Source organism: Microtus oregoni, unplaced genomic scaffold (genome assembly GCF_018167655.1).
Source record: "Microtus oregoni isolate MIOR12 unplaced genomic scaffold, Mior012 000018F_ref0000195, whole genome shotgun sequence".
NCBI classification, from domain to species: Eukaryota; Metazoa; Chordata; class Mammalia; order Rodentia; family Cricetidae; genus Microtus; species Microtus oregoni.
The window spans coordinates 1,777,280-1,804,713 of record NW_024543077.1 but is presented as its reverse complement, the minus strand read 5'-3'; the positions used below and the strand labels follow the sequence as shown (position 1 = coordinate 1,804,713).

The window sequence follows — 27,434 nt, the reverse complement described above, 5'->3', positions numbered from 1 at the left end:
AGATGCCTACACTCTGGGTGTACAGCCACCGGGGAGATAGCCCTGTGGGCTCACGGATAATCTACCCCTCTGGATTCTCGTGCCCTGGCCCAGCTGGGACAAAAGCCAGAAATAAATTGCATCATGACCTCTGACCTAGAAGGGCTCACAAACTTACTCCAGGCGGGATAAAAATGACTGGCAAAGGCCGAAAGTCCAGAAAAGGAAGGATTAAATTGAGGTAATCTGAGCTGGCACGGGACCACACAGTAGCTACTCACGGTAAACCTGCTGAAACCAGGCATGGGGGTGCATGCCTGTAACCCCAGCACTTAAGAAGTAGAGATGGGAAGACCAGTTCAAGGCCCACCTGGGCCAACTGAGACCCCGTCTCACACCTCTGTCGCCAACAAACAGAAAGACTGCTGGGTGGTTGAGGATGGGAAGCGATTTTGAGAATCTTTTGAATACACTGGGACTTTGTTCAAACAGTTTTAAACTAAAACAGAATCGGAAAGAAATTACTAGCTAGGCCATGGAGGCCCACGCCTTTAATCCCAGCACTTGGGAGGCAGAGGCAGGCTGATCTCTGTGGGCTCGAGGCCAACCTGGTCTATCGTGCGAGTTCCAGGACAGGCTCCAAGGGTACACAGAGAAACTCTTGTCTTGAAAAACCAACAAATTACTGAGATCCATGCCTTGTCGTGGTTATCACTGCCCCAGATCAGTGGTGCTCGGTTCGGACAGGGTCCGTTGGGTAAGACGCACACAGGCTACTTGAGAGTCAGCCAAGTTCTGCGACCGAGGGGGGCCTTTCTTTCTTAGTCTGCGGACCCAGAGCGCAGTCTCACACCCACCTAGGGAAGGTCTATGCGTTTATTCTGACCTTAATTGAAATTGGTGAAAAGTGCCAGCCCTCTTCCCGGTAGAAGCTTTATTAATAATGTTCTTCCTTTCCCGGAAGTCTGCCTACTTCGTGTTATCTGGTCTCAGTGTGACGGCCTCTCTAGCTGCCGGCCCTGGGAACTGCTAGCCACCCCGCAGAGTTTGATTTGCTGGTGCTTCACAGTTTCCGGACCAACTCTTGTCTAGTCATCCTGATATTTGAGCCGACGTCTCTCTGCGTCTCTGAGCCGTTGCCCTTCGTCCTGGTTCCTTCTGCTCCACACCACTGCGGCTTCAGCTCCCGGCCTGGGCCTCGCCTGAGAGATAAGGATTTAAATTGAATCACTGGCGCTGGGGAGATTGCTCAGTCAGTTCAGGTGCTTGCCGGCCAAGTATGAGAACCTGAGTTAGGGCCCCAGCACCATGTAAAAAAAAGCCAGGCTTGGCTCTGTGTGCCTGTAATCTCAGCAGAGCGAGCAGGACTAGGAGGAACCCTGGGACTTGCTGGCCAGCTAGTCTAGCTGGATCAGTGACTTCCAGGCAGGGTTAGCAAGAGACCCTGTCTCGAACAAACAAACAAATAAAATAGTGATTGAGGAACACAACTGACATTGACTTCTGACTTACACACACACACACACGACTTACTCATGAGTGCATGAGTCCCAGTCAGAGCCTGAGGTATCTGGGAAAGTGTGTAACTTAGGCTTACGTACAACTTCTTCATTCACATCTGAGTCTCATTTTGCGAGGCTCTGAGGCACGGAGCTGGCGACCCCTCAGCCTCCTGGGTGGCATCTGAAGAGATGCATTGGCCTAATCCCTTCATAGAGGCCTACCAGGAGACACTTATAGATGGAAATTTTTCAACATGAAGTCTACGGGGGGCCACGGATATTTAAATCCCTGCGTGCAGGAACCACACAGCTCAAAGTGCCGGCCCTGTCAGCTATGATTTATTAAAGACCGTGTCCCTAGGAACAGCCCAGAAGAAATGACCACAGAAATCTGGGACCCTCGTTCGGATATTGACGTGGCCCCGTGTGCAAACGCGGAAAGGGAGGATTTCCTCCTTGGTAGTCACTTATCTCCCAACTTTCTGAGTAGACCCAGTGAGTACTGAGTAGACAGTAAGTCAGCACAGCCTAAACACTCCCAGGAAGAGAGGGTTTTTATTTCGGCTGCAGGGCAGGTGTCTGATGAACCCCAACTCCCTGAGAGGGGTTTGTTTGTGGTCAGCTGTCTGCAGGCTCCAGAGGAACAATAGTGTTCTGCCACCTTTCTCTACAGTGTCCCCTGGGGTGAGGCGCCCTGGCAGCTGCTGTTAGTGCCATCTAGGTGCTTGCTGAAAAGCCCGAACCTCAGCCTAGGTTTACTGACTCAGCGTCCTGGGGTGAGGCCTGCAAATCTGGGTTTTACCTCTGTTCCCAGAGGCTGTGAGTTAGGAGGATTGGGAACTTCTGCCCCTCAGTTCTCTCTCTCAGATAAAGGGAGAACTTAGTTTGGACATTCTACCTAAGATTTCAGTCAGTTTCTTTATGCTGTCTGAGGTTAGGGAGTGTGTGCATGTGTGTGTGTGTGTGCGCGCGTGTGTGTGTGTGTTGGGAATCCTGTGACTAGATAGAATGGTAGACTTTTTTTTTTAATACCACAGACCAAAACGAAGGGTCAAAACACTTTTCTTTGGCCTAATCTATGTTTGCATTACCAGCAATACACGTGACTTACTTAATAAAAAGAGGAATTTTAACAAGGAGTCCACTGTATTCCATTGCCTTATACTGTGCTTGTTTATTTATCTGAGACAGAATCTCATGGAACCATGGTCATCATGGAACTAGATATATAGCCAAGGCTGACTTTGAACTCCTGACCCTTCTGCCTCCCTAGTGCTGGGGTTATAAGGGTGTGCCACCATGCCATATTATCCATCTTGAATTTCTCAGTCCCTTCAAATACTGTGACCTCCTAGTAGCCTGGCCTGAGGTGTCAGTGAAGAAATTTCACAACTGATTCCAGAATCAGGCACCCAGAGCAGAAGTCAGGAGATGCAGGGCCAGTCTGTTCTGCCACCCAGGCCTTGCCAGGCAGTCTCTGTAGGGTTCTGAGTATTTGGTTCCCCAGATGCAGACAGCAGTGAAACCAGACCCTGGCCTAGGTCAGGGAACCAGGTTCAGAGCCCAGCATGGCAACACTACTGTCCCCTCCCCCAAGTGGTCCCAACATCGCAGTTCCAAGACACAGCCATTACCCCAAGTGGTGGTTTGATTTGGGGTTTCCTTTGTCCATGGCTAGTCTGGCACAATTCCCCAAGAACACAATCAACCCTCACTCAGTAAGTTAACCCCAGTGAGTCACCAAATAAGAATGCGAAGCTATAAGCAGCTCTGGGTATTTGCAGGGGACTTGGGTCACAATAATGGGGCTGTGACCCAGGAGCCCCACCTAACAGGGCAGGCATTTCCCCCGAAGCTCTGCACATCTGGGAGCGTGAGGAGGTTCCCAGGACAAAGGTGATGTCATCAGGAACGCCTTCTCCTATCTGTCGTGGAGAGTTCTTCGCGGAGCCCCTGGGCTCACAGATGGTGGGGACTAAGCCAAGCACTAAGCTGCAGCCACCCAGATGCCTCCCGTATCCTATCCCAGGGTAGGGGAAGGCCAAAATTTCAAGGGATATTGCTGAACCTAGCAAATACAACGAAGTTTGAAAATACCAGTTCATCATATGGATACTTTTTCACTATGTGATAATTAATTGTTTGAATAATTGTGTTTTGACCTCAGAAGGATGAAGCTAAGCAGACTCTGAGCAGAATAAGAACTGGCTGGACCCTGGTGTCTGGTGTGCCGTCCTGTCTGCTTTCTCCCACTGCCCCGTGCAGAAGGGAAGGTGGATGGAAGAGACAAGGGGCTGGTGAAGCCTACGTACTAAACGTTTTCCCTTGGTGTGTGTGCCTGGTGTCTGTGTATGGTATGAGTGGTATGTGTGTGGTCTGTGTGTGTGGTGTATGTGGTGTGTGCATGTGGTGTGTGTGTGTGTAATGTGTATGTGATGTATGTGTGTGTGTGGTATGTGTGTGGTGTGTTTGTGTGATGTGTATGTGTGATGCGTGTGTGTGTGTGCGCGTGGTGTCTGTGTATGGTGTGTGTGGTATGTGTGTGGGGTGTGTGTGGTGTATGTGGTGTGTTTGTGTGATGTGTATGTGTGATGCGTGTGTGTGTGTGCGCGTGGTGTCTGTGTAGTGATGTGTGTGTGGTGTATGTGGTGTGTGTGTGATGTATATGTGTGTGATGTGTATGTGTGTGATGTGTATGTGTGTGATGTGTGTGTGTGGTGTACACATGTACACATTGCAAGCACCCTGATACACTCTGTATAGATCAGAGCACAGCCTGCCTAAACTGGTTCTTTCCTTCCACAATGTGGTTCTGTGAACTGACCTCAGATCAGCAGGCTTGGTACAGGGGCATTTATTCCCTAAACCTTCTCCCCAGCTCAAGGCCACTGCTGTAAACACACCTTGACACTGGGGTCTTCCAAACAGCTGTGCAATTGGTAGGCTTTGTCTTGTGAGGACCCCCATCCCCTCCTACCTCTCCTACCCCAGCACTCAGGCTTGTCTCTGTTCTTTGCTGGATTCTGTGTCTCTTCCCTCAGCCCAGCTCTTGTCCATCCCTCCCCAGGGGTCATCTGGAAAGGCTTCTTGAGCCTTTTAACCCAGCACCTTGCAGTGTGGCACATCTGGGATGTGAACATTCCCGAGCATCCTTGCCCAGCAAGAGTCTTAGATCAATCTGTATAATGACTCTCTTATCCTCTCAACCATAGCCACGCTCAAGTGTGGATTGGGGCCCAGCCCCTGCACCCCCTAAATACCAAGGTGCACAGCCCCATTCTCCAGATGGCTCCCTTGAAGGCCTGTTCTGTTGGTCTAAGTAAGGAGCACATGCCTTTCTTGGTGGAGTAAGGATAGAGTGCCAGCAGGGGCAGAGATGGACAACACGGTCCACTCCCTGTGGGACCCTTGTGTGACCTTCACTATTCTCCAGTGCCTCTGCTTTCTGAACACCTTCATGGTGGATTCCAGCCCCTGGGGCAGCTGTCTTGTTCTTCAGCTTCAGCACCTCTGTGGGCGCCATGAGACTGGTGACTGTACGCTTAGCATCCAAGAAAACCAGAGATGGATTTAAATGCCAGTCCTTGTTTCATAAGTCCTATGACCTTGACCAAGGCTCCCTTGGCCTCAGGTTCCTACTCAGCTGTTGAATTTCTTTTGTTGTTAGTTGGTTTTTGAGACAGAGTTCACGGAGCTCAGACTGCCTCAGATTTACTCAGCTAAGGATGGCCATGAACTCCTAGTTGTCCCGCCAGCACTTCCAAGCACTGGGTTATAGGTGCCGGCACCCTCTTATCTGTATACTGTATTTCAAAATCCCCTTTCATTGCTGCTTGATAAGAGTTTGGTGCAACAGCCTTAGGACGCCGTCTAAGAAACGCCTACCTTAGGATAAATGTTCAGGTCACGGCAGTCTGTCATCCTTCGACAAGGTCCTGCTGCTGGGCAGAGCTCGCCAGAACTGCTCAGAAGCAGGAAGCCTCCTGTGTTGTGCCGGCTCACCTCCCTGACCTTATCTTCCCATTGGTCCCTGTCTCCTCTCACCAAGGGCACCTTCAACGTCTCAGAGGGCTCCCCCTCCCCCCATGTTCCTCTCCTGAAAAGCAGGACCCTCCTTGGCCTCACCAGGCTGTTGTGAGGAGAAGGGTTAGGCGACATGTGAAGAGCACACATTGCTCCTCCAGGGGACCTGGGTTTGATTCCTGTCTTAATTTGCTTTCCATTGCTATGGTAAATATATAATTTATGGTACCACAACTGTAAACAACTTGGAGGGGAAGGGCTTATTTCTTCATGAAGGGTAATCAGGGCAGGGAACCTGGAGGGCAGGAACCGAAGCAGAGACCGTGGAGGAATGATGCTTGCCAGCTTGCTCCCTCCACTGCTTGCTCAGGTTGGTTTTTTTATACACCCCTTTCTTATACCTGCCCAGGGATAGCATTGCCCAGATGGGCTGGACCCTTCCACATCAATCTTCAGTCAAGAAAATGCCCCACAGGCTGGCCTGCAGGCCAATCTGAAGCAGGTATTTTCTCAGTAGAGATTTCCTCTTCTGAGGTGACTTTAGCTTTGTGTCACAACAAAACTAACCAACCCGGCTCCCAGCACCCAAGTCAATTGACTGGCAGCTGCCTGTAACTTGACCTCCGTGGGATTTAGAGCCCTCTTTTGGACTTCAAGGGCATGTGTACTAACATGTGTACACACATACATTTACACATAATTTAAATATTTTTAATTATTTGCCCTCTCTGTACCTTGGTTCCTCATTAAAATGAAGATAGTATGGTATCTAAGTTGTAGATTTATTGTAGATCCTAAGCTACTGTACATAAAATATGGAAAAAGTACCTGAAACGGTTGCCATGACCTGTGAATTATTACCCAGTTATGTCATTACTGACAACTGCATCTGTAATACGGAACGGGAGAAAGATCTGGGTGCCTTCCGTGAAGATACCTGGCATAGGAGATAAAACACTATCTCTGGAGGGCTTGCCTGAACGGCCCATATAACGTTGGCCCCTGAGAGTCTATCTTTCCAACCCAAGGTGAAGACAACAACCCTTTGGAATTTGACTGCAACACTCTTGATGAAGGGGACCACCCATATGGTGTGTTAGTGTTTGGCATGGGCCCCAGAATCTATTCAAAGGCAAATAAGTGGCTTCCTTTCTGACTTTTCCCCAGTGGGCTGTGAGCTTGCCGGTCACAGCACCTTCACTGTGCCCCCATGTGCCCACACCCTTGACTCCAGCGGGGCCTGGTTAACAAATGGCAGGACTGTGGTGCAGTGGGAGCTGCCCACTCAACCACTCCATCAAACATCTCCTGAGCTACTTCTAATGTCAAACAGCCCATACTGTTCCCTTCCTTTGCAGAAGTGAGTTAGGGTCTCCGTACGTAATGCAAGCTGACTCTGACCTCAAATTTGCAGTCACATTTCAACCTCCTGAACCAGCTGCAATGGCAGGTGTGTTCCACCTGTTTTCTCTGTTCCATTTCTGGCCTTTGGACTATGGTAACTATTTTTTCCTCTTTCTTTTCCAGACGACATCCCTACACAGTTATCTCTGGGCAGAGGAGGTGACTGAGGGCAGGGACATTGAGATTAAGTGTAACCTCACAAATGTGGCTGGCCTTATTCCATTAGGCTCTGGGTTTGATCGCAGCCAATGAGAAAAAAAAAAGCTGAAATGAGTTTTTTTTCATTAATTTTTTTTGAGGGGGGCTGGGCAGTGGTGGCACACGCCTTTAACCCCAGCACTTAGGAGGCAGAGGCAGGTGGATCTCTGAGCTCAAGGCCAACCTGGTCTACACAGAGTTCCAGAACAGCCAGGGCTACACAGAGAAACCCTATCTTGAACCACCCCCCATTTTTTTAAATTACATGTGTACGTGCGTGTACCACAACTCACAAATGGGGCTTCTCCTTCTACTCTGTGGGTTCCAGGGGTTAGGTTGTCAGCTTGGTAGGAAGTTCAATGAGCCGTCTCTCCTACCCTTTTATAAGTGGGAATTTGTGGTGTCCTGTGAACACCTTGTTATTGCCTGAGGTTTGCAACAGCAAGGCTGAGGTTGCACAACTCACCACAGGGCATGCATGGCTCCTGAAGCAGATACAGAGCTGGCAGGCCCAGCTGTCAAGATTGGTACATGGGCTGCTGACCTCTGCCTTCTCATAGCCCAGGCCTCCACTCTGGCCAGAGGTGGATGGGCAATGCGGGTCAGACTTAGATTCTGGCTCAGCAAGGCTCCAGAACGAATTTGGCTCTTGGTTGGGGCTCAGTTGCACTTGGGAGCTAATGTGCCCAGAATGGGAGTGGGAGGAATTACAGCATGCTAGACTCTGAGTCAGAAGACAGTGCAGGTCAAAAGTCCCCGAAAGGCTGGATCTCATGCAGTCAAAGAAGCCGCAGAGGCGGGTGGTAACAGGCAGCAGGAGGCGGGGATGGCTCAAGAGAGAGTTGGGACAGTTCTGGACCCCGAAGCATTGCTATATTTTGTTTTTGTGGTTTTTAAGACGGTTTCTCTGTGTTGCCCTGGCTGTCCTGGAACTCACTCTGTAGTCCAAGCTGGTCTCAGACTCAGAGATCCACCTGCCTCTGCCCTCCTGAGTTCTGGGATTAAAGGTGTGCACCACCACCGCCTGACTCTTTGTGTCTTTTTTTTTTTAAACTATATCATGTTGTATTCCTATCAAGGTATTAGAACCAGTCAGTAATCTCATTTATCAAAAAAAGAAAGAAGGTCCCTTAGAAACCCTTTGAACAACGTCATTCCACAGCCTCCAAGATCCTCCAAACCACAGCTGCTAAGACACTTGACTGGGACCCTTCCTTAGGTGTGTCTTGGCCTTTCCCCAGACATCTTCCTGTTACCCTGTTAACATCTTCCTGTTTTTTTTTGTGTGTGTTAATGCCTCCCTTGCAAGTATTTAAACTCAAACTCAGCTTTGCACTTTTCTGAGATCATTTATTGCAGTGAAGTCCTCTGGAGAGACTCCAAAGGCGCCCTAACCCCACTGCTGCTCATGGTCTTTTCTACCTGCTCCTCTCTGCTAGCCCAGTATGAATTACTTTGCTCGCTGTGTCTTGATTTTCTTATTTGTAAAATGAAGAGTGGCTCAGTGGTTAAAGAGTACAGGACCTGAGTCCAGCTCCCTGCAACCATGTCAGGTGGCTCACCACCACCTTGTGACTCCAGTTCCAGGGGATCTAATGCACACACACACACACACACACACACACATACAAAAAATAAAAAATAAAATCTTAAAAAAATGAGAATAGTGATACTTATATTTCCTTGGAGAATTAAATGAAGTTATGTATCTACATATGTTCAATCAAATGCCTAGCTGGAATTCAACAAGTACTCTGTGAACAATAGTCATAACAGTAGAAATGATGATATGGGTCAATGTATATTAAATTCTTGCTATTGGATAAAACGTTTTCTTTAGTGCTTGAAGTCCATTATCCTATTTACTCCTAACAGCAATCCTAATAGGCTGCTGCTAATAGCCATAAATCTTAGGTGAAGGAGCTGAAGACTAGAGCTGGGAAAGCCTCAGCGATAATGAAAGGCACTGCTGGGGGCTGTAGCACGCTGACAGAGTGCTAGCCCAGCATGCACAAGACCCTGGGTTCAAGCCCCAGGATGAATTAAAACAGGCCAAGCAAATAACAGTTGGCTGTAATCCCAGCACTTGGGATGTAGAGGCAGGAAGATCACAAGGACTGTAGGAAGAGATTGGCTGGTTGAGCAGCTGGTAAGCCTGATATCAGTCTGGGCCCTGACACTAGCTGGCATTATTTTATGTAGGTAAGACAGTACAGAGGAGAGTAAGGCCAATCGTTGGGGGGTAGACAGGAGGTCAACTTTGCAGCCAGGTGTGCTGGCACACTGGGAACATGCTGGGGACTAAGACACTTATTTTTTTGTCCTGGGGCCTGGCTCTGGGTTTCTGAAGACATGCTGTTCAAGGCGTACAGTCCACAGGGCAGTCTGCTTCTTCAGGTTTACTGGGAAGTTTGAGGAACAGAGGAGACAGATGCAGGGAGAGAAGTTACAGAAGGATCGGGAGAGTCTCTTCAAGAAGCCAGGTCTAAGCAGAGACGTCGAATTCAGAAGAAGCTAGCCATGAAGGTGCAGGATGAAGAAAGAAAAGAGAGGTTGGAGGTTAAGGGACGATATGCTCACGTGCCCAGGAGTAAGGGGAAACCAAGAATCCTTTCTAGAGGGAGAGGGGACATTTTAGAATTGTGATTTAAGGCCTAAGAGGTCAGCAGGGACCAGGTGACAGAGAGCTCTGTGGGTCACGTCAGAAGGTCTGGAAAAATCCCAGAGCGTTAGTACTTGGAGGATGTTGATAATTTTGAGTTTAAGAACAGATCCTTCTGCAGGAAGAAGCTGTGAGATGGGACAAGACAAGACTTTCTTTGGCCTGCCCTGAGGTACGTACAGCTGAGGGAGGAGGGAAATGGACGGAGAAGGAACCCACAGAAGCTGGTCACTGATTGGAGGTGACCGGATGGGAGAACTGGCTGTCAGTCATAGCTTCTTTCTTCAGCAGACTGGGTCAATGACTCTGTATTGCAACACCATAGAAAAGAAACCACAGAGAGGGAAGCCAACATGTGGGGGGAAGTGGCGGGTCAGTCTTAAAACACACAGAATCTGAAAGCCTTGTGAAATGACTGACGGACCTGCTCAGAAGGTCATCTGGATGAGTTCTTCCCTAACAGGTGTCGGTTTTGTTCGGGGTAACAGCCCAGTTCAAACTCTCTCCTAGGCTCTCCTGCCTGTTTCCCCAAACGCCATCATTGTCTCTGGTCTCCCACAGTTGCTTCTGGCCAAGTATTTCTAAATGGATATCTTCGAGTGAAGGTTCTGGAAGGGATACTGTTTTCCTGATAACAAAGAACAGGCCCGGCTTGGTATGTGCCTTTTGCCCCTGTCCTTGCCCTTCCTTCCTTCCTCCTGCCTGATCACAGTTGGATGCTTGCACAAGCAGCAGTGATCTCTTCTGACCATGGGGCTGAAGACCAAGCAGACGCTTTGCATTGGGCAGCTGAGGTAGAAACTTGGGCTGTCTACTACTTGAGGGAAAAAAAAAATCCTTTTTCTTTGTTTGCTTTGGGTTTTACTGTATAACCACCCACGTTGTCTTATAGACTAGCTCTGTAGACCAGAATGGCCTTGAACTCACAGAGATCCGCCTGCCTCTGCCTCCTGATCGCTGGGATTAAAGGCTGTGCCACCACAGCCAGCTAAAAAGCTTTTTTTTTTTTTCTGTTAGGGTGCTGGAACTATTTTTCTGTCATTCGTAGCAAAAAAATATGATCTTAATTGATTCAAGAGCTGAGGCCCTGGAGACAGATGTGGGTAGGAGATTGAGATTCAGGCCGGCATAGGGGTGAAAACTGACAGCTCTGAGGAGGGTGTGGATAACAGGCTCCTAACTGCACACACATGCACCTGGGCCTTTGAGAAGGCTGGCTCACGCACTCCAGTTCGTAGAGCACAGATCCTTAGGTTGTTTGCACATTGCTGACATTTCTATGATCTCATTCAAAATGAAACAATCCTTGTGGGTTATTTAGTGATTACTCAACCCCCGGTGACATTATTTTGTTATCCTGCTCAAGGTGCTTAACCAAAGGTTTGCGAGCTCTGGTCCTGTGTAGCGATTATCTCCCAGGGTGGCTCATTTGGGGCTCAGGAGCTGATCTGGGAACCTCTGCTCGTCTCCCCTTCTCACAAATCAGTGAGCCCTGGAGGTCTGTCCCTGAAAGATGGTGCAAGAATTCCCCAGGGCTATGCTGCATCCTAACAAAGTGGCCAACGTTTGTGAAGATTATTATCACGGCCCCTTGACTTGCCTGGTTCTTCTCTTCTCCCCATCTTGCCCCACTGTAAGACTCCCTCCGCCCCTGCCCACCACAGACCTGGAAACCTATTCTGCCTAACCCACAGATTTGGCCATTTTACCCGCCCCCCCTTCTGTTCTTGTTAGTACAGTGCATAGCAAGGATCTCATTACAGTATATTAGGCCAGGGCTTTCAATCCTCAGGCTAATAGTTGTTCTTACACACAAACGCAATGCTCTAAATGCCTCATTCTGCTCCCCTTTCTCCTGCCCTTTCAAGCCCTCGCAGGCTGTGTTCTTGCCCAGAAATGTCTCTCCACACATTCTCTCACAGACTGCCCAACGCAGAGCAGCCAGATTTATTTTCTGCTTTTTCCAGCAGCTGGGAATGGCTAGAGCCCAACTCCCCGTCTTGTCCTTCTCGCTTAACCCTTCCTTCGAGTTCCTTACAAACCCTGTTGATTTCTGTGTGCGAACAATCTGGAAACTGCGCCCCCCTCTTCATCCGCAGCGCTGTTCACGCGTCCAGGAGCTCCGGGTCTTGCCCAGTCGTGTTGATCTGCCCTTCCTTCGGCAGACGTAAGCCACATTAATGTTATCTGCCCTCCCTTGATCAATATAGCTAGCTACATCAAGCTCTTGCTCAAAACCCATTGGGCTCCAAACAAAATTGCTCCTGCAAGAATGCCAGGCCTTGTTTCCCCATACCAGGTGGGGAGCGGAACCCAACCCCGTGCTGGCCCTTAGAGAGCCCGTGGTCTTCTTATCAGCTCAGCCCCTAGAAGAACAGCTGGGCACAGGAGATCCAAATATGGCCCTCACACTAGACCACCTAGGTCCCAGCCTTAGCTCAGGTGCTTGTTATCTGGGTGTCCTAGGGAGAAATGTCTAACTCACCAGGTCAGTTTCACTATACGGATCAAGGCAGTGCTTTGTAGGACTGTTAGATCTCAAAACTCTCGGAGCATGTGATTGTAAGTATTAGGGGCTATGCTGGTTACAGCCATTTGGCCCCACTGGGTACGTATATCTGTTCTGTCTTCTTCAATTGCCTACAACACCATCTGACACCAGTAGATGTTTATTAAGCGTTTATTGCAAAGTGAATTTGCTAGCTCACTTAGGCAGGGTGTCTTGTCAGATTCCACTTTGGCAGTTAAATTAGTCTCAGGCTGAAATCCGGGACCTTTGCGATTCCACTCCGCATCCCCCACCCCTGAGCTGAAGCCTTGGTTTCTAGTAGAGGTTCAATTCATTTTTGCTAGGTCTTGTGTAACATGATCTTGTGTGAGTGTATGGCTTGCATGTGTGAATAAGTGTGTGTATGCAGACCAATGGTAAACTTCAGGTGCCATTCATATTTCATATGGAGGAAAAATGGACTATGGAAAATCTTCTTCCCTCCCTCCCTCCCTCCCTCCCTCCCTCCCTCCCTCCCTTCCTTTCTTGAGACAGGGTTTCTCTGTGTAGCCCTGGCTTTCCTGGAACTAGTTCTGTAGACCAGACTGTCCTCGAACTCAGAGATCTGCCTGCCTCTGCCTTCTGAGTGCTGGGATTAAAGCTGTGTGCCACCACCACCTGGCTTCACAAATAAAGGAAGATACAGATGTACCCTGACTTACAATGGATGACCTCTGATAAACCCACATGAATGATAAACCCTTGTGACTAATGATCTCTCTGTTTTTTCTTTTCCCTTTGGTTGTGGCTCATCTGCCTCCCTTAGAAAACAACAACTGTATAATTCTTGATCTCTGCTCTTCGTTTCGTACAGTGTGGCCTGGCAGACTCTTGCAGGCTGGAGCTCAAAGTATGGAAAGCAAGGCCTCTATTTGCAGCATCATGACTATAGAACAAGAATGAAGGGCAAAGGGGCTCTTGGGTGTGAGAGTTAGGGAGGTCTTCAGGAAGCTGGGTTTTAAAGGAACGGCGGGGAGCTGGCCAAATTCAGAAGCAAAGGAAGGACCATGGAAGCTGAGCAGCATCTTCCTGACTTGGGGAGAGTTCACTGAAACTGAACACAAAAGGCAACAGAATGTGCCTATTATTTTTAAATTTTTACCTATTATTACTGTGTGTGTGTGTGCGTGTGTGTGCACACGTGACAGACATGTGTGCCATGTTGCTTGCATGGAGGAGGTCAGAGGACAACTTTGTGAAGTCTGTTCCCTCTTTGCATTTTTACATGGTTCCTGAGATAAGACAGCCTACCAGGCTCACATGGTAAATGTCTTAGTCAACCCACTGAGCCATGTCACAGGCCTGTGTTTTCATTCTTTTTTTTTTAATATTTATTTATTTATTATGTATACAATGTTCTGTCTGTGTGTATGCCGGCAGGCCAGAAGAGGGCACCAGACCTCATTCCAGATGGTTGTGAGCCACCATGTGGTTGCTGGGAATTGAACTCAGGACCTTTGGAAGAGCAGGCAATGCTCTTAACTTCTGAGCCATCTCTCCAGCTCCCCTGTGTTTTCATTCTTAATAGTCCAATTTGGAGACTGAGGTACGTATGTATATTCCAATCCTTATGTTGGAACAGAGGGAGGCTAGGTGGTCGACAAGGGAGTCACGGAGTCAGGCTCACTTAAGAAGGCAGGAAACAACACGCATAGACGCCCAAAGGGAAGCCACAAACTTCTAGTGCTTTATCCAGTATTTACTTTTAAAGAATGCCAACACCTATTTTTTATTCTGTCCATTCTGAGTGGTTGCCCCCTTCCTTTTTTCTCTACAGGACACTCAGAGTGACTTCCCAGTAATCGCCGGAGCTGGCTAGGTAGGTGCTCTTTTTCGTCTCCTCCTTTTGAATTTGTGGCCAGAGTCCAGACACTGAGGTGCCTCACTGTGCAAGTTTAATCTAGTCCCGGGCTTGACAGAGAAAGATTTCATCTCCTTCTCGCCCCAATGAAACCAGACCGCCCACACACTAATAGAGGCTTGGTCGCGTCCAGACCGAAAAGTGGGTGCTAGACGCCGTCACCCACAAGGGCGTGTCAAGATCGGCCGGACTCCCCACTTTCCCAACTCCTCCCGTGGATCACTACTCACCGGGGCCCAGGAGCGACAGGGTCACTCACCAGGCGCCCTCTGAATGGGCCCTGGGAGCCTTCCCTGGACGCGGTGGGCGGGGCCGTGTATAAAGGGGGCGGTCCGGAGGCGTGGTGGGCGGGGCCTTCAGCGGGGCGGGTCCCGTGACGGCTCTAGCCCCGCCCCTGCCCTTCTGGTTCGGGAGGAGGGCGCCGGAGAGCGCGCGTTGCCTGAGCCGGCCCGGGAGCGGGCCGAGCCGAGTGTGCTGGGCGTCGGCGCGATGGCTCCGGCTGGGGACCGCGAAGGCTACTGGGGCCCCACGACCTCCACGTTGGACTGGTGTGAGGAGAACTATGCGGTGACCCTGTTCGTCGCCGAGTTCTGTGAGTCGGGGCCCGAGACCGGGGACGGAGAGAGGGCGCGCGCCGAGGGGCGAAGACGCGGGCGAGTGAGGAACGTGGAGGGCAAACCTGGCCGCCGCCACGAAAGGCTCCAGGCCCGGCCCGGGAGCGGCGGCGGCTGGGCGTGCGCGATCGGAGGGGGGAAGCCGGGGAGCCGACGAGGCCTGCCCGGTATGCCCGGACTGGTTTCAAGGGGGGGCCTTCGGGTCGGGGACGGAAGGGACGTGGGAGCCGCGCCTGGACCTCAGAGGAGAGAGCGAGGCGCGCGGCTGGGAACGGGAGTTCCTACCTGAGCCCTGAGCGCGGCTGCGGCCAGGCCGGGCGCTGCCGGTCCCGAGGTCTCTGCCGTGAGGGCCCTGAACGCCGGCCCGACTGCTGCCATCCGCCTCAGCCATCCGGGAGGGCACCCCTGGGGGACGCTGACGGGCTTCGTCCTCCCCGAGCCTGGGAAACTCTTCAGGGCCCTTCCCGTCCTCTCTCTCCGGTTCTCGTTAGACCTCGCTCACCTCCAGGGAACAGTTACCGTTTCTCCAAGCCGAAGCCCCCGCCCCCCGCCCCCCTTCACCCTCACCCCGGTGTCTGCAAGTGCAGGGGATCGCTGTTCATCTTGCCCCAAAAGTGAAAGCCGGAGCAGCTAATCACTACCTTCCTGCTCCAGCCACTCTCCCCAAAGCACGAGAGACTTAAGTCTCCTTGCTACCTTCTGCGTCTAGCGCATCGGGCTTTCTAGGGGTTAATGGTCATCCGAGGACACTCATTTCCATGAATGCACCTTCAGAGACCGCGATTTGCTGCTGCTAGACCAGCATTGCTGGCCCGGTTTGGGGATATATCTCTCTCTCTCTCTCTCTCTCTCTCTCTCTCTCTCTCTCTCTCTCTCTCTCTCTCTCTGTGTGTGTGTGTGTGTGTATTTCCTAGATGATTATTTCTCGCACGCTAGAAAAAAATCTGCCACTTCTTCCGTCCAGTTTGGTCAGCTTTTGCGAGCACGGTGTTTGGTCATTCTTTTTTCTTGTTGTTTGTTTTTGGCAAGCAGCTGAGAACCGTCTTTGGTTGCTACTGTCTTCTTTTGAACGGGACCCACTTTACTAGGCCACGAGGGAAAACTCTTCTTAGCTCACATTCCCATTCTCGAGTCCTTCTCGAGGGCGAGTTTCATGTGAGATGATCCTGCAGCGAGTCTTGACCGTTTTCAGGATGTTAGTCCCATGCCCTTGAGGCCATGATGGAGATGGAGCATCACTTTCTCTGCATGACTAGTTTAAATGAATAGTTTTTGTACAGTAAAGGAGAAGATGGGCAGAGTCATTATTTATAGGCTAATTACTTGGCAATCCAAACATCGACAAAGCGAGCCTTTGGCCAGTTCGTTTTTAGATCACTTTGGCAAGACTACCAGAGGCTCATGACCACCAGGGAGACTTAAAATCATGCTTCTCTGAACTGGAAGTTTGTAGCCTTTTATTTTTCCCCTCTCAGGAGTCTTCAGATGTTGGATGGGCTGGAGGTTTACACACTTCCTCTAGAATGTAGAATTAGGTGCAGTGGGTGGAAGAAAATCACTGGAAGGGGAAAGGCTTTTGCTCCGGCACAAGGGAAGACGTCCTAACCAGCGATGCCGTCTCGGAACAGGTTGTCACAGAAAGTGCTAACATAGGCATTGCTCACCCAAGTCATGTATTTTAAGAGGAATTGTAAAGGACTTAGCTCTATTCACTTTTTTGTTTTTTGTTTTTTTATATATATAGGCAATAAAGACTTTTGGTTCAGAACCAAGGCTTTAGATTAGAATCAAAAGAGAAAACTGGCCGTTGAGTCATGCGGACTGTGAGAGAGGAAGATACTGTATTTTGGCAAATAGCTCCAAGAAATGGGGAAATGGTTCTACTTCTTCATGTGCTCAGAAGAGGAAACGGAGTAGACTGAGGGACGGTTTGGACGCAGCAATCAAAAGGGTTGCGTGAAGAGGGTCAGTGAGTGTGTTGGCCGCTCGTTGTGTACAAACCTTGGGAGAAAATGACCCGAGGGAGGCTGAGTCAGATTGTCTGACCATATATAACATAGTATCGTAATTTGGAGTGCGAGGATCTGGCCTTTGAATAATATGCAGATTTAAAAAGCTGGATGTGTTGGCACATGCCTCTAATTCCAGCGCCTGGGAGGTAGGAGCAGGAAAATCAGGAGTTCAAGTCCAGACTTTGCCACATGAAACACTTTCTCAAAAACAAAACAACAACGAAATCAAAACAACCAAATAAGTAACAGCTATATAAATACATCTAAACTATGTACTGTGTACTACTCCTGACATTGTAGCTCTATCATATTTACATTAATGAGCTTTAATGATAGTTTTATCAAGGAAAATAAGTGTTATTATCTGTGTGCCACAATTTGCCAAGCCTTTAATATGTTTTCTCTCTTGAGTTTTACAGTCATTCGCTGAAGGTATCATTATGCCCATTTCACAGATTAATAACTCGAAGCGTTCATATCCTTTTAACTTTTAATTTGTTTCATTTTGCGAAGATGTTCAGTGTGCATGTATGCTGGGCTGACTTCAAACTCTTGGCACTCTTCCAGGTTTAGCATCCCAAGTGCTAGGATTACAGGAGTGAGCCCCAGTCCTGGAAGGAGCATGTATTTCTGGTGTTTTTGATTGTGAGCCTAGGCCTTAACGACTGAACCATCTTTCCGGCCCAGGAACATCTGTTTTTAAGAAGTAATTTATCTAAAGTTGTAACGAGTACTGAAACAGTATTCAGGTTGAGGGTGTAGTCTTATGCAGCTTTTCTTCTCCGTCATTGCTTTTATTACCCTTACTGTTTTGCTCTTGCCTTCAAGGGAGAACAGACATGAAATCCTATGTCATCACAAAAGACAAACTGAATGACCATTCAAGTTATTCAGCCATCTTTCAGGATTACAGTATGTGTTTTGGATAATAATTGAATTTGGGGAACCACCGTTGTAGCTGTGGTAACTGTCAGTCCTGCAAAGCTATCTTCTTTTTTAATTAATTAATTTTTCTTTTTATCTACTCACCTACCTATCTACTTACCTATCTATCCATCTGTCTCTCTATCTTCCTGTCTACCTACCTGTCTATTTTGTTTTTCAAGGCAGGGTTCTCTCTGTAGCCCTGGCTGTCTTGGAACTTGATGTATAGTCCAGGTCGGCCTTGAACTCAGGCTCCACCTGCCTCCGTGTCCTGAGTTCTGGGATTAAAGACGTGTGCAAATACTGCTGGGCTAAAAGCCATCAGCCCATATTGATTCAAACTTCTTTTTATTTGAAAAGATTGGAAGGACCAGGGGGAAGGGAAGAGAGTCTCTTTAGATAAGAAATAGCAAGCCCCTTGATGTTCTAGAAGTTATAGAGATAAGTGGTTCCTGTTTTATATGGACTATACAGATAACAGTGCAAGCTGAAACTGGGCTAATGATATTTTATTTGTTTGGGTGTTTATGTGGCGGAGGGGGTGTATACACGCTACACTGTATGGCGGTCAGAGGATGACTTGCGGAAGTTAGTTCTTCCCTTCCACCATGTGGGCTCCAGGGACCAAACTCAATTCAGTCTTGTAATTAATAGTAGAAAAGTCAGAGTTGTTCTGTGAACTTTAAAAGCTTTCATCAAACAGGGCTAGCAAGATGGCTCACTTACCTAGTACTTAGCCAACCTTGGTGGCCCGAGTTCAGCTCCCTAACCTAGACGGTAGGGAGAACTCACTCGCACAAGTAGTCTGACCTTTCCCGTGCCCTCCGCCACCACATACACAAGCGTGTTTTGTTTCTCTGTGAAATGACTTATTATCAAGTGTAGCGTAAACAACACTTGCTTTCTCATCGTGTAACTTGGAGTGAATGCTTTCCCAATGCTTTGACAAGGCCTCTCTGAGTTTGGACAGTCTTTTAGCATTTTATTCTCTGCGTTTTTTGTATTGTGAAATAGCTCCCAAAGTTCCTTTAATTAGAATTGACTTAGTTTTGTTCTTTGTTGGCTGCTATTCTTCTGGGTTATCTTCCTTCGTTTTCCCCACAACTGTTGTGTTCAATGTGTTGATAAGTTTGCCTTAACTGAGTTCCTCAGGCAGTAACTCTAAAGCCTCTTCAGTGACAGCGGCATCAGCGTTTCTGTAATGCGTCTTTCTGTGCTGCCAGCCCCCGGAGACTTCTTGCTGGTTATGGAAGCCTGGCCTTAGCTTAGGCTTGTTCCTAACTGGCTCTTACAGCTTAAGTTAGCCCAGTAGCTTAGGCTTGTTCCTAACTAGCTCTTACAGCTTAAGTTAGCCCGGTAGCTTAGGCTTGTTCCTAACTAGCTCTTACAGCTTAAGTTAGCCCAGTAGCTAAGGCTTGTTCCTAACTAGCTCTTACAGCTTAAGTTAGCCCATTAATCTACGTTCTGTCGTGTACCACCCATGCTGCTTCCTCTGTGTCTCTTCGCATCTCTCTTGCGTGCCCAGATTCCTCCTCCTCCCTCTGCCTGGAAGTCCCGCCTCTACCTCCTGCCTAGCTACTGGCCGGTCAGCAGTGCACCTCCACTCCATGTACAGACATCCCGTAGTACATCTCCATGGTTTTCTGTTTCTCTCATAACTCTGTTTACACTGGTTTGCAATTTCTGTTGACTGGAGTTTGTTTCTCTGCTGCCCTTTCCCCACTGTTGACCAGTTCCCTCTTGTCACCAGGAGAAGAAGATAAAACTCAATCATATGCTTTGCTCTCTGTACATGGACTGAATAACAGATATTAAATGACTTTGAAAATAACCAGCTTTGAAAGAATTAACTAAGTTGGTCACTAAAAAAAGTTTATGTGATTATGTATGGCTTAAAGATCTAACAGTGAAGTTCGTAGTTAATTTTTTGGATTAGTATTATTTCATTCAATTCTGGCAAACTAAGATAAATACATATTGGAACTCTGCTGAGTGAAGATGACTATATATTAATAATCCTCAAATCATTTTACTAAGTAGGCGATGCTGTCTCGTTTTAAAAAAGAGAAAGAAGTTACCTCCTCAGTGGCATATATCTGTACCACTAATAGTGGCAGAAACAGTGTTCAAACGTAGGTCCGACACTTTCTGCCGTGGCACACAGATGCAGGAGGTGACATTCCAAGCGCTAGTAGTTTAGTGGGAGAAACAGTGCCTAAGGAGAGGAGCGTCCTAAGCTATTGTTATCGCCTCAGAGAAGAAATTACTCAGTTAAAAATCATTTAAAGACTTGGGTGTGGTGGCTCATGCCTGCAATTCCAGGACTTGGGAGGTAGAGACAGGTGAGTCAGAAGCTCAGGGCTGTTCTTGGCTACAGTGTTAGTTTAAGTCCACCCTAAGTATTAAGAGACCCTGCCTTTAATTTTTTTTCTGAATATTTCATTTATTCAGTAAGTATTTGATGGAGGAAGGTCATTGGTTAAATAAAAAGAAACTGCTTGGCCCTCATTGGTTAGAAGATAGGTGGGAGGAGTAAACAGAACAGAACGCTGGGAGGAAGAGGAAGTGAGCTCAGACTCCACAGCTCTCCTCTCGGGAGCAGACGCCTCAGAGAGACGCCATGCTCCCAGCTCCCAGCTCCCAGGCAGATGCACGCGATGAAGCTCCGACCCAGGATGGACATAGGCTAGAATCTTCCCGGTAAGCGCACCTAGGGGCGCTACACAGATGATTAGAAATGGGCTAAATTAATATGTGAGAATTAGCCTAGAAGAGGCTAGATAGAAATGGGCCAAGCAGTGATTAAATGAATACAGTTTGTGTGTTGTTATTTTGGGCATAAGCTAGCCAGGCAGCCGGGGTGCTGGGGACGCAGCCCTGCCGCTCTTATTACTACAAGTATTCATTGAGCTATTTTGTCAGTTACCTCAGACTGTAAAACTGTTATGTATAGGTGGCCTCTCTATCCATGGTTTTGGGAAGGCTAGTAGGATATCAATAGGCATACTTTCCTCCCCAGATTAGAGACTGAACCTAGGGCTGCATGTGGGCTAAATATGTATCTATATATCCTTATCCATGCCTGTATGCCTACATATGTGTCTGAATCTATCTCTCTGACTCTGTCTATACCTCTGAGCTAAGCTCAACTCTCTGTTTTTTATTCTAAGATAGAATCTCACTGATTTGTCCAAGGTAGCCTTGAAATCACCGCTTGTAGTTTAGACAGACCTTGAACTTACTGTGTCAGCCTTCGGCGTAGCTGTGTTGCAGACTTAGATACCAGGCCTGTTTACATTGCTCCTTTCAAGTGAGATTCATTTTAAAATGTATTTGGTAGAAGAATGTCTGAGAATTTACATTTTATAGGAGTTATTTATAAAAAAGCTAAAGAATATTTGGAAATTCCGCCAGAGGAGGTAACATGATTGGCCGCTGACAATATGACCAGCTTGCCATCTTCCTTTTATTTTGGAGTTGAGATGGTTTGAGCTAAGTATTGTTTCTCCCTCCTCATGGGTTTGTTGCCACTCTCCAGCCTTATCTGTAGGATCCAGGCAGAGGGAAGTAGGCAGCCCTCAGTGCTCTCGGTCTTTATGACTTTTTATAAGATTCACGCAGATGGGAGAAAGGAGTTTGTTTATTCTCTGTAGCTTATGATGAAAGGCTTTAACCAGTTGTCTTTCGTACACATGCCACTAGGGGTATCTAGTCTCTTTGGCTTCCTTTCTGTTTCTTTCCTTTTCTTAGGCTCCTTCCATTTTTCTTGATATACGTGAGTACACATCAGGAGTCTTAGTCCTGGTCTCTGTGGGCTGTCATCTTCAGGAAGATAACTCTTTCATTAAAATTTTTATTACATCTATATTCTATTTATTTAGTGTATATGTATGCTTGTGCTTTTGGCTATTAGAGGACACCTTCAAGAGTTAGTTCATTTTCTACCATCTGGGTCATCGGGATTGAGCTTAGGTCCTCAGACCTGATGGCAGGTACCTTTGTCCACTGAGCCATTTCCCCTGTCCCTAGAGAATTCCTTTCCTAAGGAAAAGTGAACAGGCAGCACTGCATCCAACGTGCAGCATAAAAGTCAGCCGAAGAAGGAAGGACAAATGAAAGATCAAATTTAGTGTAAAAAAGATTTAGGTTTAATGTATCCAGCTCAGAGACTGCAAGTAAATGGTTTTGGTTGTTGTGGTGGATGTATTTATGGGTACGTTAGGACAGAATGAAATGATACTTAATAAAAACCTGAAACAGAGTTAGAAAGACTTATAGATGTGCCAAACTTTTGATACTGTAACACCCCAACACTGCACTGTCATCTACAAATACACACACACACACACACACACACACACACACACACCAAACCCCTCAGTTTTTCAATAAGTTTACAATTTTGTGTTGGGCTACAGACATGTTTGGAACTCAGCAAGATGACAGATCCAGAAAGAGGCAGTAAGGACAGTTACGGTAACATGAGAATCCCGGGCATTTTACTATGTACTAGAGTCTGCACTGTGCTCCAGTTCAGGCTTGTGTCTTTGGGTAAATCATTTATTCTCTGTATCATTTTACTTTTTATAAAATGCAGGATCTCAGCCACATGAAATAAGCACTTTATATCCGTGTTTGTTTTTGTTTTTTTGAGGCGGGTTTCTCTGTGCAGCCCTGGCTATCCTGGAACTCACTCTGCAGACCAGGCTGGACTTGAACTCACCGAGATCCACCTGCCTCTGCTTGTGAGTGGTGTGATTAAAGATGTACACCACCACTGCACTTTATATCTTAATTGTTGTATCTTGTTTATTTTTATTTTATGTGTGTGGGTGCTTTGCCTGCATGTATGTCTGTGTACCACTTGCATGTTTAATATGCAATGAGGCCAGAAGAGGACTTGATCCTCTGTAACTAGACTATCTTACAGACAGTTGTAAACCTCAGCTGGGTGCTGGGATTTGAACATGGGTCCTCTGGAAGAGCAGCCAGTACTCTTAACAACTGAGCCATCTCTTCGGCATCCCAGCTTAATGTTGTTTTTTTCCCTAGGTGAAAATTTCAAACCTACAGCAGACTTGGAGGAACCCCACGGTGGATGGCCATTCCCCTGCCTCCTCTCCTCTAACAGTTTCACACATCTGGTCGTTTACTGGTTCTTCGCTCAGCCTATCATCTTATTTTTTTTTTTTTCACACAGTACACTTCCCCTAAAAAACCTTTCACATTTGTTTCATTATATAAAGCTCAATTTTTGTGTGTTTTCCTTTTGGTATAAAGTCTTCATTCAATGGAATGCATAGACATCAAACTTATATTTGCTGAAAAATAAGCACACCTGTATAACAGAACTGCTGTTGAGATACACAGCTGTGGGTTGCAGATGTCACTTTGTGGCACACTGAGTGCTTAGCATACCTGAAGCCCTAGAAGCCTTCTGTTCTCTCCAGCAAGTGTGGGGAGAAGGGGAGAGAAGATGGGGGCTTTGCCATGCACCTCATGCCCCTCTGTCATCTCCTCCTTCCTCTCCCCTGCCACCATTGTTCTTAAGTTTTCCTCCTCCCATAAAGTAGAGTGGCCTGTTTTGGAGCTGCATGTAAGTGGAGTGAATCATCCAGTATTTACTGTTTGATGTCAGGTTTCTTTTGATCAGTAGAATGTTTCTGAGATTCATCTGTGCTGCTGTGTAGTGGTGATTTACTATGAATGAAACACAGAACCCATTTTCTGGCTGGGGTGCCTTCTGACTATTTTTGGACTTTGATGACTATCAATAGAACTGTTACGAACATTATTGGACAAGTGTTTTATGGACATATGCTTCTTTGTTATTTTCAACCTGTTTGCTTGTTTAGTGTTTTGGCTGTCTTGCTGTACAGTCCTAGCTGACCTGCTCTTTAGCCCTCGCTGACCTTGACTTTGTGGCAGTCTTCCTGCCTTAGCGTCCTAAGTGCTGGGGTCGCAGGCTTGTGTCACCACACCTAGTAGAGCCATCTTATTTTTTGTAGGCAGATCCCTATAGTTGTAATATTTGGAACATAGAGTATATATATATATATATATATATATATATATATATATATATATTTGTTGCATTAGAAACTACAAGGCTTTTCTCCATTTTACAGTGATAGTGTTTTGGTTTTGTTTTGAGACAGCTATGTAGCCCAGGCTAGCCTTAAACATTGGCCCTCCTGACTGCTGGGAATAGAGCCCTGTGCTGCCTACCATGCTTGCCTCACACATACAGCTTGGTCCACATTCTTGTCAGTGTTTTGCTTCAGTTATTTTCACTTTAACCGTTCTGGTGAATGCATACCCATATGTCACGATATCTGGTTTGTTTATTCTTAGGTGGTCAGTCTTTTTCCACCCCACCTCTGGCTCTTCGCGTGTGCGCGTGTGCGTTACACGCCCATGCCCTTCCATTGTTCACGTTGTTCTTTGAGAGAGAGTCACTTGTCTTAGGAAATTTTGCAATTTGGATGGATTTTTTTTTTTTTAGCAATAAGTAACTGAAAACAGTGTTTGAAGTTGAGTTTTGAGCAATTTTGATTTCCTATTACGTAAACTTGGTATGCCAAATTGTATCATACTTTTTAAAAAATCTTAGATGTCGAGACAAAAAAAAATAAGAACTAAGTTTTGTGCCTTTGAAAGCTGTTTTATCTTCCTAGAATTTTATAAGCATCCTTTTATTGATCCCTTTAATGTATGAATAACAATCAAGAGGTATTTCACCCAATGAAAGTGTAGCCCAAAGTTGAAATAGTTTGTTTGCAGAACTGGGAATAATTGTTGACTCATTCTAGATATGTGCTCTTAGCGCTTAGATATGTTCTCGGATTTCTCAAGACAGACTGCTTTTAACAGTTAGAAGAGCAAGCAGAACTCTGATGATACGTAGTCAAGTTTTTATTGGCACTGACCGTGTGCACATTGATACACTTGCGCTATTGACCCTTTACCTCTGACATGTCATCCACTTTCTCCGTAATAGCTAAATCCTGGACTCTGCTTTCCGTGGTACCAGTGCATCACCTAACTTTTTATAGTTCGTGTTGGATGACTCTTCTTTCCTAGCTTTTAAATGTTAGCCTATCTTATATTTTTACATTGAAAGCACATTTTCTATAGGATTTATAATAGACTCATATTCATTTTTGTCAGTGTCTTAGTTAGGGTTTCTGTTGTTGTGCAGAGACACCATGACTATGACAGCTCTTATAAAGGAACACATTTATGAGGGTTTATGGTTTACAGCTCAGCGGTTCAGTCCATTAACATGGCGAGAAGCATGGCAGTGTGCAGGCAGACGTGCTAGGGAAGGAGCTCAGGGTTCTGCATCTTGATCTGCAGGCAGCAGAAGGAGACTGTGTACCACACTGGGCATATCTTTAGCATATGAGACCTCAAAGCCCACCCCCACAGTGACACACTTCCCCCAACAAGGCCACACCTATTCCAACAAATTCACCTCCCCCCCCCCCCCTCTCTCTCTCTCTCTCTCTCTCTCTCTCTCTCTCGCTATTTTATTGAGCTCTACATTTTTCTCTGTTCCCCTCCCTGCCTCTCCCCTCCCCTCTTCAACTCTCTCCCATGGTTCCTATGCTCCTAATTTACTCAGGAGATCTTGTCTTTTTCTACTTCCCATGTAGATTAGATCCATATGTCTCTCTTAGGGTCCTCATTGTTGTCTAGGTTCTCTGAGATTGTTATTTGTAGGCTGGTTTTCTTTGCTTTATGTTTAAAAACCACTTATGAGTGAATATATGTGATAATTGTCTTTCTGGGTCTGGGTTAAGGTCATGTCTCTTAATAGTGCCACTTCCTATGGTCTAAGCATTCAAACATGTGAGTCTATGGGGGCCATTGTATGTAGTAGGACTTTCTTGTCGGTATTTTATTTTATTTTATTTGGGACAGAAAGCCCCCAAATATGGAGACTTACTATTAATTATGAAAGCTTGGCCTTAGCTTAGGCTCATTCCCAACCAGCTCCTATAACTTCAATTAACCAGCTTCTATTAATCTACATTCTGCCATGGCTTTTTAGCCTCCTCTGTTCTGTGTCTTGCTGGTGTGTCTCACGGGCCTGGTTTCTTTCTTTTCCTGGAAGTCCTGCCTGTCTTCTCCTGCCATCTATTGGTCAGTTCGCTGTTAAACCGACCAGTGCCTTAGGCAGATGAGGCATACAGTGTAAACAAATATCCCACTGCAGGCTGTATTATCCAAACCACCACAGTTATTTTAACAATGTCTCTATTTTTTATTTTTTGTTCTTGACATAACTTCTTACTTTATAGTCCAGGTAGGCTTTGAACTCAGAGCTTTCTTGTCTCAGCCCTTGTGTATTGCAATTATAAGCATGAGCCACCACACCTGGTTTAAATCCCTGCTTTTTCATTGGCAGATGTTGTCTGTTTATAGCTATTGTCATTATTTGTGTGATTTGGTTATCATTTTTTTACTATTTTGCATTTGTTCTTTGCTTTTTTAAAACATTCTTTTCTTGTTGTCTTTTTAATTAATTAAGCCATGTGTTTCTACATCTGGTATTTTAGCTAGTCTAGTAGGTTCACTGATTTCCCTCTTTTGTTCAACCTTTTGACAAGACATGGCATCCCATAAGTTCACAATGTTGAGTTACCAAAATAAAAAAAAAAAAGAATTAAAAGTATAAAATCAAACCAAACCTGTGGTTGTTTGGATAGGTATCAAACACTCACGTGTTTGAGTGCTTGGCCCTTAAGGAGTGGCACTATTAGGAGGTATGGCCTTGTTGGAGGAAGTGTGTCACTATGGGGGCAGGCTTTGAGGCCTCTTATTTGCTCAAGCTATGTCCAGTAGGGTACACAGTTGCTTTTGCTGCCCGAGAATCAAAATATAGAACTCTCAGCTCCTCTCCAGCACCATGTCTGCCTGCATGCCGTCTGCCGTGATGATAATGGACTAAACTGAAACTGTAAGTCACCCTTATTTAATGTTTTCTTAATAAGTGGTGGCATAAAAAAAAAAAACAAAAACAAAAAAGGGGCTGGAGAGATGGCTCAGCGGTTAAGAGCATTGCGTGCTCTTTCAAAGGACCCGAGTTCAATTCCCAGCAACCACATGGTGGCTCACAACCATCTGTAATGGGGTCTGGTGCCCTCTTCTAGCCTGCAGGCATATATGCAAACAGAATATTGTATCCATAATAAATAAATAAATATTAAAAAAAATAAGTGGTGGCATACTCCTTTAAATCCAGTGCTCGGGAGGCAGAGGCAGGTGCATGTCTGTGAGTTTGAAGCCAGCCTGATCTACAGAGTGAGTTCCAGGACAGACTCCAAAGCTACACAGAGAAACACTGTCTCGAAAAATCAAGAGACTGGCCTTGGTCATGGCATCTCTTCACAGCAGCAGAAACCCTAACTAAGACACATTTAAAAAGCAAACAAACAAACCCTTTGTAAGTCTGTAATACGGCTCATCAGGTAGAAGTTGTGCGAGCCTGGCAGCGTGGATACAATCCACTGACTCCACAGAGTTGTCCTCTTGCTGTGGGAACTCCTTCTGCTCTTGATTGCTCCTGACAGCACCCATCTATTCCCAAGAGAATGTTGAGCACCGAAGACACTCCACTCGGAGTTTGTTTTTTTCTTGGCACAAATGGCCTTTGGTCAAGGAACCGCCCATACCTCTACCACTGACAAAATAAATGGTAC

The 27,434-nt window shown here is 46.7% G+C and overlaps 1 protein-coding gene across 2 annotated transcripts in view; it reads left to right on the top strand.

Annotated features, from left to right (window-relative positions):
* Positions 1-14,591: 14,591 nt before the first annotated feature.
* Positions 14,592-27,434, top strand: part of LOC121458983 (alkaline ceramidase 3) — a 65,601-nt gene continuing 52,758 nt past the window's right edge. The window contains exon 1 of one of the 2 annotated variants that reach the window (XM_041668434.1): positions 14,592-14,769. In XM_041668434.1, coding sequence (XP_041524368.1) covers positions 14,667-14,769 — 103 coding nt within the window. In that variant the 5' untranslated portion in view covers positions 14,592-14,666. Of the gene's footprint in view, positions 14,770-14,866; positions 14,959-27,434 lie in introns of those variants that run through there. The other variant, XM_041668435.1, reaches the window with a different exon arrangement.